The sequence below is a fragment of the Rhinoraja longicauda genome, chromosome 34, assembly GCF_053455715.1.
Source record: "Rhinoraja longicauda isolate Sanriku21f chromosome 34, sRhiLon1.1, whole genome shotgun sequence".
In the NCBI taxonomy this organism is placed as follows: domain Eukaryota; kingdom Metazoa; phylum Chordata; class Chondrichthyes; order Rajiformes; family Arhynchobatidae; genus Rhinoraja; species Rhinoraja longicauda.
The window spans coordinates 9,583,381-9,601,395 of record NC_135986.1 but is presented as its reverse complement, the minus strand read 5'-3'; the positions used below and the strand labels follow the sequence as shown (position 1 = coordinate 9,601,395).

At 54.7% G+C, this 18,015-nt stretch overlaps 1 protein-coding gene across 2 annotated transcripts in view; it reads right to left on the bottom strand.

Annotated features, from left to right (window-relative positions):
* Positions 1-953: 953 nt before the first annotated feature.
* LOC144609688 (neuronal tyrosine-phosphorylated phosphoinositide-3-kinase adapter 1-like) overlaps positions 954-18,015 on the bottom strand; it is a 43,410-nt gene continuing 26,348 nt past the window's right edge. For both annotated transcript variants that reach the window (XM_078428193.1, XM_078428194.1), the window contains 4 exons: positions 12,798-13,991; positions 8,534-8,695; positions 5,769-5,887; positions 954-3,982 (listed from right to left, as the gene is read on the bottom strand). In XM_078428193.1, coding sequence (XP_078284319.1) covers positions 3,749-3,982; positions 5,769-5,887; positions 8,534-8,695; positions 12,798-13,991 — 1,709 coding nt within the window. In that variant the 3' untranslated portion in view covers positions 954-3,748. The remainder of the gene's footprint in view (positions 3,983-5,768; positions 5,888-8,533; positions 8,696-12,797; positions 13,992-18,015) is intronic.

The window sequence follows — 18,015 nt, the reverse complement described above, 5'->3', positions numbered from 1 at the left end:
TTTTGATTTTCAATTTTATATTTTATTTACAATGTTCGGTAAGATGCACGATTCTCGTCTGCAAATCGCGGTGAGACGTTTGGTTGTTTCCCCGTCACCATTTTCCACGCAATAGTCCCCCTCACGCCTCTCCATCGAATCAAGTCACAAAGGACTTCACCGCCCCTGCACTCTTTTTCTTTAGAGATACAGTGCGGAAACAGGCCCTTCGGCCCACCGAGCCCGTGCCGACCAACGATCACACTGGTTCTATGCTTGGCTTAGAGATACAGCGCGGGAACAGGCCCTTCGGCCCACCGAGCCCGTGCCGACCAACTATCACCCGATCGCACTGGTTCAATGCTTGGCTTAGAGATACAGCGCGGGAACAGGCCCTTCGGCCCACCGAGCCCGTGCCGACCAACGATCACACTGGTTCTATGCCTGGCTTAGAGACACAGCGCGGAAACAGGCCCTTCGGCCCACCGAGCCCGTGCCGACCATCGATCCCGTCTCGACGTGATCCCACTTTCTCCTCCGCCCCTCCCACACGCTGGGGGCCAATTTGACCTACGAACCCGCACGTCTTTGGGACGTGTTTGGGGGGGTAGGGGGAGAGGAACGGAGCACCCGTCGGCCAACCCAAGCGGTCGCAGGGAGGACTTGCAAACTGCGCACAGGCCCGGACCCAACCTGGGCCCTCTGGCGCCGCGAGGCAGTGGCTCCACCAGCGAGAGGCCGCTGGGACACGCGTCCCGTCCCGGGGAGAGGGAATTTGAGACTGAGGAAGCGTTTTTTTTGGGGGGGAAGGGCACATCTCCCGACCTTCCACACCCCGCTGCCTTCTCTCCTCGGCCTCACCACCAGGGTCTGGCAAAGCAGGCCTCTGGGTGATGCTTCCCGTTGGGCCTTGCGAACGACGTCTCAGCCTCAATGTTCGGACAGGTACAAGAACTCAACTACAAACGAAGAAATCCTGAAGCTTGCTCCATTTACAGAAGAGATAAATTAAAAATAAATAACTGTACAAACAGGCCCTTCATGTACAATTTTCCTTATGGCAACAAAGTCCATTAGAGCTGTACCGAATAAATTCTTCTCATTGTTATCAGCCACAGGAGATGCTTCTGACGAGACGACTGGATGTAGAATGGTGGATCTTGTCTTAGGTTTTCGAAAAGAAAATGCTGACAAAGTTAATCTCAGAAAGGGTTGCTTCGCAACAAGGGCAGTAGGCTGTTGGCCTACTCAAGTCAATCTCAGTGTGTACAGTGCAAATAAAAATTGATTGGATTAGTTTCAAGTCTTGGAGGCCCACCGAGCCCGCGCAGACAACCAATCACCCGTCCGCAGTAGTTCTTACGTCTACCTCAGAGATACAGCGTGAGAACAGGCCCTTCGGCCCACCGAGTCCGTGCCGACCAGCCATCGCCCGTTCACACACGTTGTCCCACTTTCTCGTCCACTCTCTACGCACCAGGGGGCAATTTACAGGGGGCCGATTGACCCACAAAACCCCGCACGTCTTTGTGGGGTGCGGGAGGAAACCGGAGCCCCCGGAGGAAACTCGCCCGGTCACGAGAAGAACGTGCAAACTCCGCACAGACAGTCATCAGGATCGAACCCGGGTGTGTCTGAGAGGGACTGTGTGCGTTTGAGAGGGCGCGCATTTGAGTGTGTCAGAGTGTGTTAGAAAGTGTGCTGGAGTGTGTTACTGTATTGGAAAGTGTGTGTCTGAGTGTGTGTTTGAGAGTGTGTCTGAGTGTGTGTTTGAGAGTGTGTGTTTGAGAGTGTGTGTTTGAGTGTGTGTCTGAGAATGTGCGTACGTATGTTTTTGAGTGTGTGTGTTTTAGTGTGTGTTTGATGGTGTGTGTTTGAGAGGGCGAGCTTTTGAGTGTGTCAGAGTGTGTTCGAGTGTATTAGAAAGTGTGTTTGAGAGTGTGTGTTTGAGTGTGTGTCTGTGTGTGTTTGAGTGTGTGTCTGAGAGTGTGCGTAGGAGTGTGTTTAAGAGTGTGTGTTTGAGTGTGGGTGTGTCTGAGTGTGTGTGTTTGAATGTGTGTCTGAGAATGTGCGTATCAGTGTGTGTTTAAGAGTGTGTGTTTTTAAGTGTGTGTGATTTAGTGTGTGTTTAAGAGTGTGTTTGAGCGTGTGTTTGAGAGATTGTGTGTTTGAGTGTGTGTTTGAATGTCTTTGAGAGATTGTGTGTGTTTGAGTGTGTGTTTGAATGTCTTTGAGAGATTGTGTGTGTTTGAGTGTGTGTTTGAGCGTGCTTGAGTGTGTTATCAGTGAGAACGTACAAGCATATATTTACGTGCATCAGTATAAGTTGCTTAATGATCATGTCAGTTTATGTTTGTAACTATAATTTGTGTGTGTGAGTGTGTAACTGTGTGTGTGAGTGTGTACGTGTCTCTCTCTCTCTCTCGTGCCGAGTCTGTTGCAAGTGTCAGCGTGTGTGTGAGTGCCCGTGTCCATATGCAGACGTGTATGCGTGTGATTGCGTGTCTATCCGTGGGACTGTGTGTGTGTCCGTCTGCGCGTGACCGTGTGTGTGTGTGTGTGTGTGTAGGTTCCTGTGTCCCTATGTGTATGCGTGTCCGTCTGTGTGTGTGTGTCCGTCTACGTGTGTGTCTCGTCTGTGTGTGTCTGTCCCTGTCTATGTGTGTGTGTCCTGTCTGTGTGTGTCTGTGTCCCCCATCTATGTGTGTGTGTGTGTGTGTGTGTGTCTCAGTCTATATGCGTGTGTCGATCTATGTGTGTGTCCCTGTCTAGGTGTGCGTGTGTATCCCTGCCCAGGTGTGTGTGTCTCTGTCTATATGCGTGTGTCGATCTATGTGTGTGTCCCTGTCTAGGTGTGCGTGTGTATCCCTGCCCAGGTGTGTGTGTCTCTGTCTATATGCGTGTGTCGATCTATGTGTGTGTCCCTGTCTAGGTGTGCATGTGTATCCCTGCCCAGGTGTGTGTGTCTCTGTCTATATGTGTGTGTCTGTCCAGGTGTGTGTGTTTCTCCTGTCGACATGTGTGTGTCCAATGTGTGTCTGTGTGTGTGTGTCAGTCTGTGTGTTTGTCTGTGTGTGTGCGTGTGTCTCTGTCTCCGTGTGTCGGTGCCTTTGTGTGTGTGTGTCTCTGTGTGTCTTTGTCTATGTGTGTGTCTGTGTGTCCCCGCCTGTCTGTCTATGTGTGTATAAGTGTGTGTGTGTCTCTGTCTGTGTGTGTGTGTCTCTGTCTGGAGAAGGGTCCCGACCCGAAACCTCGCCCGTTCCTTCTGCCCGGAGATGCCCTCTTGTGCCGCCGGGTTACTCCAGCGTTCTGTGCGGCCTTTCCGCACATTGGAAGGACTGTGGGCGTTCAGTTTTCCCCCTCAGATGACCGGACCGAGGGGGTGGGGGGGTCAACAGGCTTCGACGGAAAGGCCGGGCCGGTCTTTTTCCGTCCAAACAAAAAAAGCAGCTCAGATTGTGGCACCTTCCTTGGCGAGGTGCCATGGCCGCCGATATCCCGGCCTTGCCCTTCTTGGAGTCCATTTTCTCCTTCGTAACAGCCGGGCTTGGCTCCGTCTCGTGTGACGTAACGTGTGGGGAGGAGGGTGTCCGCCATTTTGAGATCTGCTCCACGCCCCTCCAAGTTCAACGAGACGAAAACGGAGGGCCGGGCTGAGTGCGAGTTAGGCCTGGGGCCTGTGTGGAGTTCAAAGGTGGTGGTTACCCGGGACAACCGTGGCCGCCCCTCCCCCCCAGCGTTCCTGCTCGGAGGGAGGGTGAGGGTGGCGTCAGATGGCAGTGTCCCAGAGGACCGTGTGTTGCCGCTGGCACGGAGGGGTCCCCAGCTTACGTGCGTCCACCCCCTTTCTCCAGCTAGGGAGAATGGGCATACTGTCCTGCTTGCAGAGGCTGCGTTCCGGCCCACGCCGGGCCTTGATCTCCTTGCACAGGCAGCGCTTGCGCTCGATAACCTCCAGGAGCTTCCCGTCCTTCTCCCTCGGCCCTTGCTGCTGTTGGAAACCCTGCCGGAGAGCAAAAACACAAGTGGAAACAGGCCCTTTGGCCCAACTTGCCCACGACGACCAACATGCCCCCATCTACACTAGTCATGCAGTGACAGTGTGTAAACAGGCCCTTCGGCCCAACTTCCCCATGACGACCAACATGCCCCATCTACACTAGTCATAGTGATACAGTGTGGAAACAGGCCCAACTTGCCCACACCGACCAACATGCCCCCATCTACACTAGTCATGGAGTAATACAGTGTGGAAACAGGCCCTTCGGCCCAGCATGCCCACACTGACCCACATGCCCCCATCTACACTAGTCATGGAGTAATACAGTGTGGAAACAGGCCCCACTCGCCCACACTGACCAACATGTCCCAACTACACCAGTCATGGAGTGATAGTGTGGGAACAGGCCCTTCGGCCCAACTTGCCCACACCGACCCACATGCCCCATCTACACTAGTCATAGTGATATAGTGTGGGAACAGGCCCTTCGGCCCAACTCGCCCACACTGACCAACATGTCCCAACTACACCAGTCATGGAGTGATACAGTGTGGAAACAGGCCCTTCGGCCCAACTTGCCCACACTGACCCACATGCCCCATCTACACTAGTCAGAGTGATATAGTGTGGGAACAGGCCCTTCGGCCCAACTTGCCCACACCGACCCACATGCCCCATCTACACTAGTCATAGTGATATAGTGTGGGAACAGGCCCTTTGGCCCAACTTGCCTACACCGGCCAACATGCCCCATCTACACTATCCCACACCCACCAGGGACAATATTTACATTTACCAAGCCTGAAAGGTTGGAAGACTGGAGCGGCTAGGCTGGTATACACTGGAATTTAGAAGGATCTTATCGAAACGTATAAGATTATTAAGGGGTTGGACACGTTAGAGGCAGGAAACATGTTCCCAATGTTGGGGGAGTCCAGAACAAGGGGCCACAGTTTAAGAATAAGGGGTAGGCCATTTAGAACGGAGATGAGGAAAAACTTTTTCACCCAGAGAGTTGTGAATTTGTGGAATTCTCTGCCATAGAGGGCAGTGGAGGCCAATTCACTGGATGGATTAAAGAGAGAGTTAGATAGAGCTCTAAGGGGCTAACGGTGTCAGGGGATAAGAACAAGGAAATAGAGGGAGAGGGAGGTACAAGAACAGGAAAGAGAGAGAGAGAGAGAGAGAGAGAGAGAGAGAGAGAGAGAGAGAGAGAGAGAGAGAGAGAGAGAGAGAGAGAGAGAGAGAGATGGAGAGAGGAGAGAGAGAGGGAGAAAGAGGGGAGAGAGAGAGAGAGAGAGAGAGAGGGGAGAGAGAGAGAGAGAGAGAGAGGGGACAGAGAGAGAGATAGAGAGAGAGAGGCAGAGAGATGGAGAGAGAGAAGCAGAGAGATGAAGAGTGAGAGAGAGGCAGAGATGGAGAGAGAGAGATGGAGAGAGAGAGAGAGAGAGAGAGAGAGACAGAGAGAGACAGAGATGGAGAGAGAGAGATGGCGAGAGAGAGAGAGAGAGATGGAGAGAGAGAGATGGAGAGAGAGATGGAGAGAGAGAGGCAGAGAGGGCAGGCAGGGGTCACTGACTGTGGACGACCAGCCGTGATCACAGTGAGTGGCGGTGCTGGCTCGGGGGGGCCGAGTGGCCTCCTCCTGCACCTGTTGTCTACGTGTCTGTGTTGCTTCCTGCCGGCGGGAGGGGATGCGTGACCGCGCGCTGGCGGTGGGGGGGTTGCGGGGGATGCGTGACCGCGCGCTGGCGGTGCGGGGGGGTTGCGGGGGTTTTTTTGCCGTTACCTGTGTGGGGCTGTCCCGTGACTGGCTGCCCTGCCGCTGTAGCTGGGCCATGGAGTGCTGACCGCCGCCGCCGCCGGAGGAGGACGCCGATCGGCCGAGGCGCTGGTTGAGGGCCGAGTCTGCAAACGGAAGGAGGGGGCGTGGAGTTAGCGGGTTAGTCCGATGATTTGCCGGCTGTCTTCGCTCCGGTTTATCACGTGGCCGCGTGTTACTGACCGCGTGTGAGGCCCACCGGAAACTGGAGGAACAGCACCTCATATTTCGCCTGGGCAGCTTGCAGCCCGGCGGTATGAACATTGACTTCTCCAACTTTAGATAGTTCCTCTGTCCCTCTCTTCCCCTCCTCCTTCCTAGATCTCCCTCTATCTTCCTGTCTCCACCTATATCCTTCCTTTGTCCCGCCCCCCTGACATCAGTCTGAAGAAGGGTCTCGACCTGAAACGTCACCCATTCCTTCTCTCCCGAGATGCTGCCTGACCTGCTGAGTTACTCCAGCATTTTGTGAATAATCACCTTCGATTTGTACCAGCATCTGCAGTTATCTTCTTATGTTACTGACCGAGTTGTGTCTATTGTGTCCCTTTGGTGGTGGGCCGGATCTCCAACAACGATGAGAAGATCTCCTACCGGGAGGAGGTGGCTGATCTGGCACTCTGGTGTCAGGACAAAGGCCTCCTCTTGAATGTCACAAACACTAAGGAGCTGATTGTGGACTTTAGAAGGGCCCAACATCCGAGGACGTACATGCCACTGGAGATAAATGGGATTACTGTGGATAGGGTGAGCAGTTTTAAATACCTGGGAGTCCCCATCACAGAGGATCTGACACGGACAACACACATTGCCGCACTGGTGAGCAAGGCTAAGCAGCGCCTTTACCACCTCAGACAGCTGAGGAAATTCAGAGTGTCTCTGAGGATCCTTCAGTGCTTCTACTCTGGGGCTGTGGAGAGCATCCTGTCCGGCAACATCTCAATCTGGTTTGGGAACAGCTCTGCCCAGGACAGGAAGGCCCTGCGGAGAGTAGTGCGTTCGGCTGAACGCACCATGGGAACTACACTCGCCCCCCTGCAGGACCTATACATCAGGAGGTGCAGATCCAGAGCCAGCAACATTATGGGGGACCCCTGCCACCCCAGCAACGGACTCTTCCAGCCGCTACGGTCAGACAAACGCCTCCGCTGTCACGCTGTGAAAACGGAGAGGATGAGACGGAGTTTCTTCCCACAGGACGGTTAACTATTATAACTCCAGGGACTAAATTTTGTCTTCTCTGTATTAACTTTTATTTATATGCTGTAATTGTAATTATTTTTGCACAATCCGCAGGCATTGCCACTTTCATTTCACTGCACATCGTGTATGTGTGTGTGACTGATAAACTTGACTTGACTTGAGTTACAGTCAAAAGCCTATTTGTCTGCGGTCAGCGGAAAGACCAGCGTACACGATTACCATCGCACCGTTCACGGTGAGGGGGGATAACGTTTAGCGCAGGGCCAAGTCCGATCAAAGGTTAGTCCCGAGGGGCTACGAGGTAGATATTAGTTCAGGACCGCCCCCTGGTTGTGAGATCACGCTGCCTCACAGCGCCGGAGACCCGGGTTCCATCCCGACTACGGGCGCCGTCTGTACGGAGTTTGTACGCCCGCCCCCCCCTCCCGTGGGGTTCCTCCGAGATCTTCGGTTTCCTCCCACACTCGAAAGACGTACAGGTTTATTGCCTTGGTTTAAATGTAGAATTGCCTCTAATGTGTGTAGGGTAGTGTCAGTGTGTGGGGATCGCTGGTCGGCACGGGCCTGGTGGGCCGAAGGGCCTGTTTCCGCGCCGTATCTCCAGACTGACCCAGTCCTGAACCACTGTCAACCTCGTTGGTGTCCCACGGACTATCTTTCATCGGACTTTGCCTTGCACTAAACGTTATTCCCTCGTGGATCCAGAGAAGAGGCCAGTGGAACAGTGAGCGGCTCGGATCGAGTGGATGTGGAGAGGATGTTTCCACTGGTGGGAGAGTCTAGGACCAGAGGGCACAGCCTCAGGATTAAAGGACGTCCCTTCAGAAAGGAGATATTCTTGCTATTGAGGGCATGCATCGTAGGTTTACTAGGTTAATTCCCGGAATGGCGGGACTGTCGTATGTTGAAAGACTGGGCTTGTATACACTGGAATTTAGAAGGATGAGAGGGGATCTTATCGAAACGTATAAGATTATTAAGGGGTTGGACACGTTAGAGGCAGGAAACATGTTCCCAATGTTGGGGGAGTCCAGAACAAGGGCCCACAGTTTAAGAATAAGGGGTAGGCCATTTAGAACGGAGATGAGGAAAAACCTTTTCAGTCAGAGAGTTGTGAATCTGTGGAATTCTCTGCCTCAGAAGGCAGTGGAGGCCAATTCTCTGAATGCATTCAAGGGAGAGCTAGATAGAGCTCTTAAGGATAGCGGAGTCAGGGGGGTATGGGGAGAAGGCAGGAATGGGGTACTGATTGAGAATGATCAGCCATGATCACATTGAATGGCGGTGCGTACAGGCTCGAAGGGCCGAATGGCCTCCTCCTGCACCTATTGCCTATTGTCTATTGAGATGAGGAGGGATTTCTTCAGTCAGAGGGCGGTGAATCTGTGGAATTCTTTGCCACAGACGGCTGTGGAGGCCACAAGTCAGTGGATATTGTTTAGGCAGAGATAGATAGATTCTTGATTAGTGCGGGTGTCAGGGGTTATGGGGAGAAGGCGGGAGAATGGGGTGGACTACCGAGACCGTACCTGCGCTCCACTGGCACACCAGCGGGCAGGGCTGGGGCCCTCCGGTTCGAGAGGGGCCTTTGCCACCCGAGTCCTCCAGTCCCTGAGGTTTCGCCGCCACGGCAGGGGGCTTCTCCTCCTTGGCCAGAGACTCTTCGTTCCCTCCCCGGCTTCGAGAGCTGCCTGTGGGCGGGCAAGAGGGAAGCAAGTGGTCAGGGGCTGGAGTACGAGGCACAGTCTCCGAAGAGGGGCCTCGATCCAAAACGTCGCCTATTCCTTTGCGGTTTAGTTGCCAGACGCAGCGCGGAAACAGGTCCTTCGGCCCACCGGGTCCGCGCCGACCAGCGATCCCCGCGCACTAACACTATCCGACACACACACTAGGGTCGATTTTTACATTTACCCAGCCAATTAACCCACAAACCTGCACGTCTTTGGAGTGTGGGAGGAAACCGAAGATCTGGGAGAAAACCCACGCAGGTCACGGGGGAGAACGTACAAACTCCGTACAGACGGCGCCCGTAGTCGGGATCGAACCCGAGTCTCCGGCGCTGCATTCGCTGTGAGGCGGCAACTCTACCGCCGCGCCACCGTGCCGACCACGTGCCGGTTCTGATAACGGCCGCGAAGAAACAAAAGCTGGTCCTATGGAATTCTCTGCCTCAGGAGGCAGTGAATGGCCTCCTCCTGCACCTATTGTCTATTCTCACCACCAAGTTCTAGTGCCACACCAGGACTGAGGGCCAGACCCAACACCACCCAGGGTCACGCCTACACCAGGGCTAGAGCTACCAAGGGGTAGTCCCACTATCAAGGGCTAGACATGCTGCTGCCACCAAGTACCACCACCGCCGAGGGCCAGCCCCAACCAGGGCCAGTCAATAGACAATAGACAACAGGTGCAGGAGGAGGCCATTCGGCCCTGCGAGCCTGTAAGCACCGCCATTCAATGTGATCATGGCTGATCATTCTCAATCAGTACCCCGTTCCTGCCTTCTCCCCATACCCCCTGACTCCGCTATCCTTAAGAGCTCTATCTAGCTCTCTCTTGAATGCATCCAGAGAATTGGCCCCCACTGCCCTCTGAGGCAGAGAATTCCACAGATTCACAACTCTCTGACTGAAAACGTTTTTCCTCATCTCCGTTCTAAATGGCCTACCCCTTATTCTTAAACTGTGGCCCCTGGTTCTGGACTCCCCCAACATTGGGAACATGTTTCCTGCCTCTAACATGTCCAACCCCTTAATAGCCATGATCATATTGAATGGCGGTGCTGGCTCGAAGGGCCGAATGGCCTACTCCTGCACCTATTTTCTATGTTTCTATGTTTCTATAATCTTATATGTTTCGATAAGATCCACTCTCATCCTTCCAAATTCCAGTGTATACAAGCCTAGTCGCTCCAGTCTTTCAACATACGACAGTCCCGCCATTCCGGGAATTAACCTGGTAAACCTACGCTGCACGCCCTCAATAGCAAGAATATCCTTCCTCAAGTTTGGAGACCAAAACTGCACACAGTACTCCAGGTGCGGTCTCACTAGGGCCCTGTACAACTGCACACAGTACTCCAGGTGCGGTCTCACTAGGGCCCTGTACAACTGCACACAGTACTCCAGGTGCGGTCTCACTAGGGCCCTGTACAACTGCACACAGTACTCCAGGTGCGGTCTCACTAGGGCCCTGTACAACTGCACACAGTACTCCAGGTGCGGTCTCACTAGGGCCCTGTACAACTGCAGAAGGACCTCTTTGCTCCTATTCTCAACTCCTCTTGTTATGAAGGCCAACATTCCATTGGCTTTCTTCACTGCCTGCTGTACCTGCGTGCTTCCTTTCAGTGACTGATGCACTAGTCCTATGACACTGATGGTCAGTCCTAGCACCACCATTCACAGTCAGTCCTACCACCATCAGTCCCAAAGGGCTAGTACGAGCACGAAGGGTCACCAGCGGCCTGTCCTACCGCCACACCACCACGGACCAGACTCACCGAGGACTAGTCCAATGACTAAGGGTCAGTGCTGGTACCAACACCACCACCACTAACAAGGGCCAGTCCTACACCATCGTGACGTGTCAATTCAACCACCATTGCCATGGACCACTCCTGTACCACCAGCACCAAGGACTAGTCCTCTGTCCACCTTTTGTGCGGCACGGTGGCGCAGCGGTAGAGTTGTTGCGTTACAGCAGTTCCATCCCGACACCGTCGTTTGTCTGTACGGAGTTTGCACGTTCTCCCCGTGACCTGCGTGGGCTTTCCTCCGAGATCTTCGGTTTCCTCCCACACTCCAAAGACGTGCGTCTGAAGAACGGTCTCGACCCGAAACGTCACCCATTCCTTCTCTCCTGAGATGCTGCCTGACCCGCTGAGTTACTCCAGCATTTTGTGAATAAATACCTTCGGTTTGTAGGTAAATCTGCTTGGTGGATAAATGTAAAAATTGCCCCTAGCGTGTGTGGGCTAGTGTTGGCGTGTGGGGATCGCTGGTCGGCGTGGACCAGGTGGGCCGAAGGGCCTGTTTCCGCGATGTATCTCTGAGGCTAGTCCTACACCAGTCATAGGACTAGTCTTTGGTAGTGGTGGTGCTAGGACTGGTCTGTCGTAGTGCTTGGTATAGGACTAGTCCTTGTTGGTGGTGGTGGTGTTGGGCTAGTCTTACACCACAACCACCATGACAGACCAGTCCTACCACGAGCAAGGACTAAGGGTCAGTCCTAGTACCACCATTCACAGTCAGTCCAACCACCTCTGCAAAGGAATGTCCCACCACTAAGGGTCAGGCCTACGATCCCACCACCACACCACCAAGGAGTAGCCAACATCCCGTATTTTGGGCTAAATTGGTGTGTTCCGTACGGGACCGCCCTTGTCCCATATTAGGCCCGGGGGGCGCTGTAGGCCCAGACAGAGTACACTAGGCCCGGACATAGAAGGCCTCGACACAGTAGGCCCGGACGCTGTAGGCCCGGACACTATAGGTCCGGACCGTGTAGGCCCAGACAGAGTAGGTCCGGACAGTGTAGGCCCGGACCCTGTAGGCCCAGACACTATAGGCCTGGACACAGTAGGCCCGGACGCTGTAGGCCCGGACACTATAGGTCCAGACCAGTAGTCCCGGACAGTGTAGGCCCGGACACTGTAGGTCCGGACACAGTAGGCCTGGACGCTGTAGGCCCGGACACTATAGGTCCGGACCAGTAGGCCTGGACAGTGTAGGCCCGGACAGTGTAGGTCCGGACACTGTAGGTCTGGACAGTGTAGGCCCGGACCAGTAGGCCCAGACATGGTAGGACTGGACAGTGTAGGCCCGGACAGTGTAGGCCCAGACACTGTAGGTCCGGACAGTGTAGGCCTGGACAGTGTAGGCCCGGACCAGTAGGCCCAGACATGGTAGGACTGGACAGTGTAGGCCCGGACAGTGTAGGCCCAGACACTGTAGGTCCGGACAGTGTAGGCCTGGACAGTGTAGGCCCGGACCAGTAGGCCCAGACATGGTAGGCCTGGACAGTGTAGGCCCGGACAGTGTAGGCCCAGACACTGTAGGTCCGGACAGTGTAGGCCTGGAGGCCCGGGTGCCACCTGAAGGAGGTTGCGTAGCAACCCGTCTCCCGGCCCGGGCGGCCACCATTGGTGGAGCGGGAGCACGTGGCCGCTGGCTGGGTGAGGTCACGTGGGGCGGGGCGCGTGGCGGTGATGTCACCTTGTCCCTTATTTGGGAGTGAGATAGTTGGCAACCCTACCTCCACCAAGAGCTAGCCCTATGATCAAGGGTCAGTCCTGGTACCACCTACACCACCATCACCAAAGGCCAGAGCAACCACCACTACCAAGGATGGGGGGGGGGGGGGGGGGTCACAGTTTGAGAATAAGGGGTCGGCCATTTTAGACTGAGACGAGGAAAAACGTTTCCACCCAGAGAGTTGTGAATCTGTGGGATTCTCTGCCACAGAGGGCAGTGGAGGCCAATTCACTGGATGTTTTCAAGAGACAGAGTTAGATTTAGCTCTTGGGGCTAACGGAATCAGGGGATGTGGGGAGAAAGCAGAAACGGGGGAACTGATTTTGGATGATCAGCAATGATCATATTGACAATAGACAATAGGTGCAGGAGGAAGCCATTCGGCCCTTCGAGCCAGCACCGCCATTCAATGTGATCATGGCTGATCATTCTCAATGGCGGTGCTGGCACGAAGGGCCGAATGGCCTCCTCCTGCACCTATTGTCTACGGTCACTAGTACACCACCACCACCACCACCATCGCGAGTCCCCCGCTCACCTTCCACCTCCTTGGCCTTCTTCCCACAGGAGAGTTTGCGCTGCCAGGCCCGGGCGGGTGGCGCTGAAGCCTCGGCCCCAGGCCCGGCGGTGGAGGTCCGTGCCTCGGCGTTGACCGGCGTGCGGGAGCAGCAGATGCTGGTGCAGGCCGGCATCCTCTCCTGGCCCTGCACCTTCACCGTGGAGTGGTGGGCCGCCTGGCCCCCCTTGGCCCTCAGGCTCTCGTAGGCCGGAGGCCGCTTGAGGTAGGGCCAGGCGGAGGGGCCGGGGCCTGGGCTGGGGCTCTCCAGGAGCCCGTGCCCCAGGGGGGTCTTGTAGAGGCCGCAGACCGGCCTAGTGGCCTGGGCGGCCTTCCCCGCCGGCAGGAGGTCCCTGGACGTGCACGGCCGCTGGACGAGGAGCGGGTGGGTGGTCACCTTGACCGAGGAGGAGCAGATGATGCTGAGGGAGGCCAACTTGTCCCTCTCGCCGCTGTGGGCCAGGACTTTGGAAGGGGTGCAGACCATGGTGTGGGAGGTGGGCAGCTCCTTCTCCGGCCTGCACTGGCCCGAGGCCTGAGGGGGCAGGGGGGTGGAGTGGCTCCTTGCCCGCCCCGAGGGGAGGAGGGCCCCCTCCCGGGCGTGCCGCTCCTCCTTCTGGGCCGCGGGGTCCCCGTGTGGAGGCGGGAGGGCCGCCTTGGCCGCCGGCTGGCAGGGGAAGGGCCCCGGCTGGTGCCCCTTCTGCCCGGGGCCCTGCGGGAAGGCCAGCAGGGGGGGCCGGTGGAGGAGGAGGTTGGGGAAGGGCGGGGGGATGTCGTAGGTGTGTCCGCGGGGGCCGGGGTGGTGCTGGGGGGGCTTGAAGTCCACGTGCGGCCTGGCAGGGGGCTCCGAGAACTTGGCCCACTTGTGCTCCCGGGACCCCTCGTCGGGCAGGGGGTACTTCATCTCCTCGTAGATGGCCTCCACGTGGCAGGAGGCCTCCTCCTCGGGCCCAGCGGCCTGCTCCTTGAACACGTCGCCCACCATCTCGATGTAGACCGGCTCCTCGTCCTCCACCACCTCCACAGACGCCCGGCGCGGGAGGGCCCCTCTGGGCTGGACTGGGCCCGGCCGGCCCGGGCAAGGGTCGTCCAAGGAGGCCGACAGCTGGGACAACTTGGACTTGGCCCTGTGGCCCACACCTCCGTCACCTCCCTTGGCACTCGGTCTCGGCGCCACTTTAGGGAGAGAGAGAGAGAGAGACAGAGTCAAATCAAGTCAAGTCAATTTTATTTGTATAGCACATTTAAAAACACAACCCACGTTGACTAAAGTGCTGTACGTCAGTTCAGGTGCTAAGGACGAACATACAAACATAACAACGTGTACATAAACAGTTCACAGTGCCCCCTCAGAGGGCCTGAAACGCTAGGGAGTAGAAATAGGTTTAGAGCCTGGACTTAATTCACAACTAAGTTGGGAGGTAGTGTGAACTGTGAGGAAGATGCTATGAGGTTGAAGCGTGACTTGGACAGGTTGTGTGAGTGGGCGGATGCATGGCAGATGCAGTTTAATGTGGATAAGTGTGAGGTTATCCACTTTGGTGGCAAGGACAGGAAGGCAGATTATTATCTGAATGGTGTCTGGTTAGGAAAAGGGGACGTACAACGAGATCTGGGTGTCCTAGTGCATCAGTCACTGAAAGGAAGCATGCAGGTACAGCAGGCAGTGAAGAAAGCCAATGGAATGTTGGCCTTCATAACAAGGGGAGTTGAGTATAGGAGCAAAGAGGTCCTTCTGCAGTTGTACAGGGCCCTAGTGAGACCGCACCTGGAGTACTGTGTGCTGTTTTGGTCTCCAAATTTGAGGAAGGATATTCTTGCTATGGAGGGCGTGCAGCGTAGGTTCACTAGGTTAATTCCCGGAATGGCGGGACTGTCGTATGTTGAAAGGCTGGAGCGATTGGGCTTGTATACACTGGAATTTAGAAGGATGAGGGGGGATCTTATTGAAACATATAAGATAATTAGGGGATTGGACACATTAGAGGCAGATAACATGTTCCCAATGTTGGGGGACTCCAGAACAAGGGGCCACAGTTTAAAGAATAAGGGGTAGGCCATTTAGAACGGAGATGAGGAAGAACTTTTTCAGTCAGAGGGTGGTGAAGGTGTGGAATTCTCTGCCTCAGAAGGCAGTGGAGGCCAGTTCGTTGGATGCTTTCAAGAGAGAGCTGGATGGAGCTCTTAAGGATAGCGGAGTGAGGGGGTATGGGGAGAAGGCAGGAACGGGGTACTGATTGAGAGTGATCAGCCATGATTGCATTGAATGGCGGTGCGTACAGGCTCGAAGGGCTGAATGGCCTACTCCTGCACCTATTGTCTATTGTCTATTGAAAATTTGATTTTCTCACTTCAGTTTTCAATGGCCTCCCCTTTATTCTCAGACTGTGTGTGGGGCCCCTGGTTCTGGACTCCCCCCAACACTGGGAACATTTTTTCCTTTCAAGTTTAAGGACGCAGCGTGGAAACAGGCCCTTCGGCCCACCATAGGTGGACACAAAATGCTGGAGTAACTCAGCCGGGACGGGCGTCGTCTCTGGAGAGAAGGGATGGTTGACGTTTCAACGGACAACAGCTGCGGGAGGAGGCCATTCGGCCCTTTCGAGCCAGCACCGCCATTCAATGTGGTCATGGCTGATCATTCTCGCTCAGTAGGGAGTGGATGGAGGGGGCAGTTCTGATGGGGAGAGGGATGCTGTTCCACAGTCTAGGAGCTGCAACCGCAAAAGCGCGGTCACCCCTGAGCTTAAGCCTAGACCGCGGGATAGTGAGTAGCCCCAAGTCGGCCGACCTGAGGGACCTGGACATAGAGTGGTGGGTTAGAAGATTTTTGATATGGAGGGGGCAAGCCCATTTAGGGCTTTGTATGTGAACAGGAGGAGCTTGAAGTTGATTCTGTACCGTACTGGGAGCCAGTGGAGAGAGGCCAGAATCGGGGGTGGTGTGGTCCCTTTTGCGGGCGCCCGTCAGGAGTCTCGCTGCGGCGTTTTGGACCAGTTGCAGGCGGGACAGGGATGATTGGCTGATCCCAGTGTACAGGGAGTTGCAGTAGTCTAGGCTGGAGGAGATGATCGCGTGGATCAAAGAGACGGGATGTATCAGTCAGCATGGATTTACGAAGGGGAAATCATGCTTGACTAATCCTCTGGAATTCTTTGAGCATCTAACTAGGAAAATTGACAGGGGGGAGCTGGTGGATGTGGTGTACCTTGACTTTCAGAAAGCCTTCGACAAAGCCCCACATAGGAGATTAGTGGGCAAAATTAGAGCACATGGTATTGGAGGTAGGGTACTGACATGGATAGAAAATTGGTTGACAGACAGAAAGCAAAGAGTGGGGATAAATGGGTCCCTTTCAGAATGGCAGGCAGTGACCAGTGGGGTACCGCAAGGCTCGGTGCTGGGACCGCAGCTATTTACAATATACATTAATGACTTGGATGAAGGGATTAAAAGTACCATTAGCAAATTTGCAGATGATACAAAGCTGGGTGGCAGTGTGAACTGTGAGGAAGATGCTATGAGGTTGAAGCGTGACTTGGACAGGTTGTGTGAGTGGGCGGATGCATGGCAGATGCAGTTTAATGTGGATAAGTGTGAGGTTATCCACTTTGGTGGCAAGGACAGGAAGGCAGATTATTATCTGAATGGTGTCTGGTTAGGAAAAGGGGACGTACAATGAGATCTGGGTGTCCTAGTGCATCAGTCACTGAAAGGAAGCATGCAGGTACAGCAGGCAGTGAAGAAAGCCAATGGAATGTTGGCCTTCATAACAAGAGGAGTTGAGTATAGGAGCAAAGAGGTCCTTCTGCAGTTGTACAGGGCCCGAGTGAGACCGCACCTGGAGTACTGTGTGCTGTTTTGGTCTCCAAATTTGAGGAAGGATATTCTTGCCATTGAGGGCGTGCAGCGTAGGTTTACTAGGTTAATTCCCGGAATGGCGGGACTGTCATATGTTGAAAGACTGGAATGACTAGGCTTGTATACACTGGAATTTAGAAGGATGAGAGGGGATCTTATCGAAACGTATAAGATTATTAAGGGGTTGGACACATTAGAGGCAGGAAACATGTTCCCGATGTTGGGGGAGTCCAGAACCAGGGGCCACAGTTTAGGAATAAGGGGTAGGCCATTTAGAACTGAGATGAGGAAGAACTTTTTCACTCAGAGTTGTGAATCTGTGGAATTCACTGCCTCAGAAGGCAGTGGTGGCCAATTCTCTGGATGCTTTCAAGAGAGAGTTAGATAGAGCTCAAGGATAGCGAAGTCAGGGGGTATGGGGAGAAGGCAAGAACGGGGTACTGATTGAGAATGATCAGCCATGATCACATTGAATGGCGGTGCGTACAGGCTCGAAGGGCCGAATGGCCTCCTCCTGCACCTATTGTCTGTCGACGTTGGTCAGGCTGCGTTCGGAGTATCGCGTGCAGTTCTGGGCGCCCCCTGTTACAGGAAGCAGGTGGGGGCTTTGGAGAGGGGGGGCAGAGGAGGTTGACCAGAACGCTGCCTGGATTACAGGGTTCCAGCTGCAGGGAGAGAGGGTGGTCAGACTGGGATTGGAACGCTGGAGGCCACAGGGAGACCTGATGGAAGTGTGTAACACTGTGAGAAGCAGAGATGGGGTAGACGGTCACGATGGGAGGGTGCGGAGACAGCTTCACTGTGACTAACCCCATGAGTGTGTACGTGTGTGTGTGTGTGTGTACGTGTTTGTGTGTGTACGTGTTTGTGTGTGTGTGTATGTGTTTGTGTGTGTGTGTTCGTGTTTGTGTGCACGTGTGTGCACATGTGTGTGTGCGCGTGAGTGTGTGTGTGTGCACGTGTGTGCACATGTGTGTGCGCGTGAGTGTGTATGTGTGTGCACGTGTGTGCACATGTGTGTGTGCGCGTGAGTGTGTGTGTGCATGAGCATATGTGCGAGTGTGCGAGCTTGTGTGTGTGTAAGCGCGCGTAAGTGTGTGTGAGTGTGCGTGAGCATGTGTGTGTGCGTGTGTGAGAGCATGATTGTGTGTGCATAAGTGTGTGTGTATGTGTGTGTGTGCATGTGTGTGTAAGTGCGCTTGTGTGTGTGTGTGTGAGAGCATGTGTGTAAGTGTGCGTTAGAGCATGTGTATGTGTGTGTGCGTGAGCGAGTGTGCGTGAGTGAGAGCTTGTGTGTGTGTAAGTGTGCGTAAGTGTGTGTGAATGTGCGTGAGTGTGT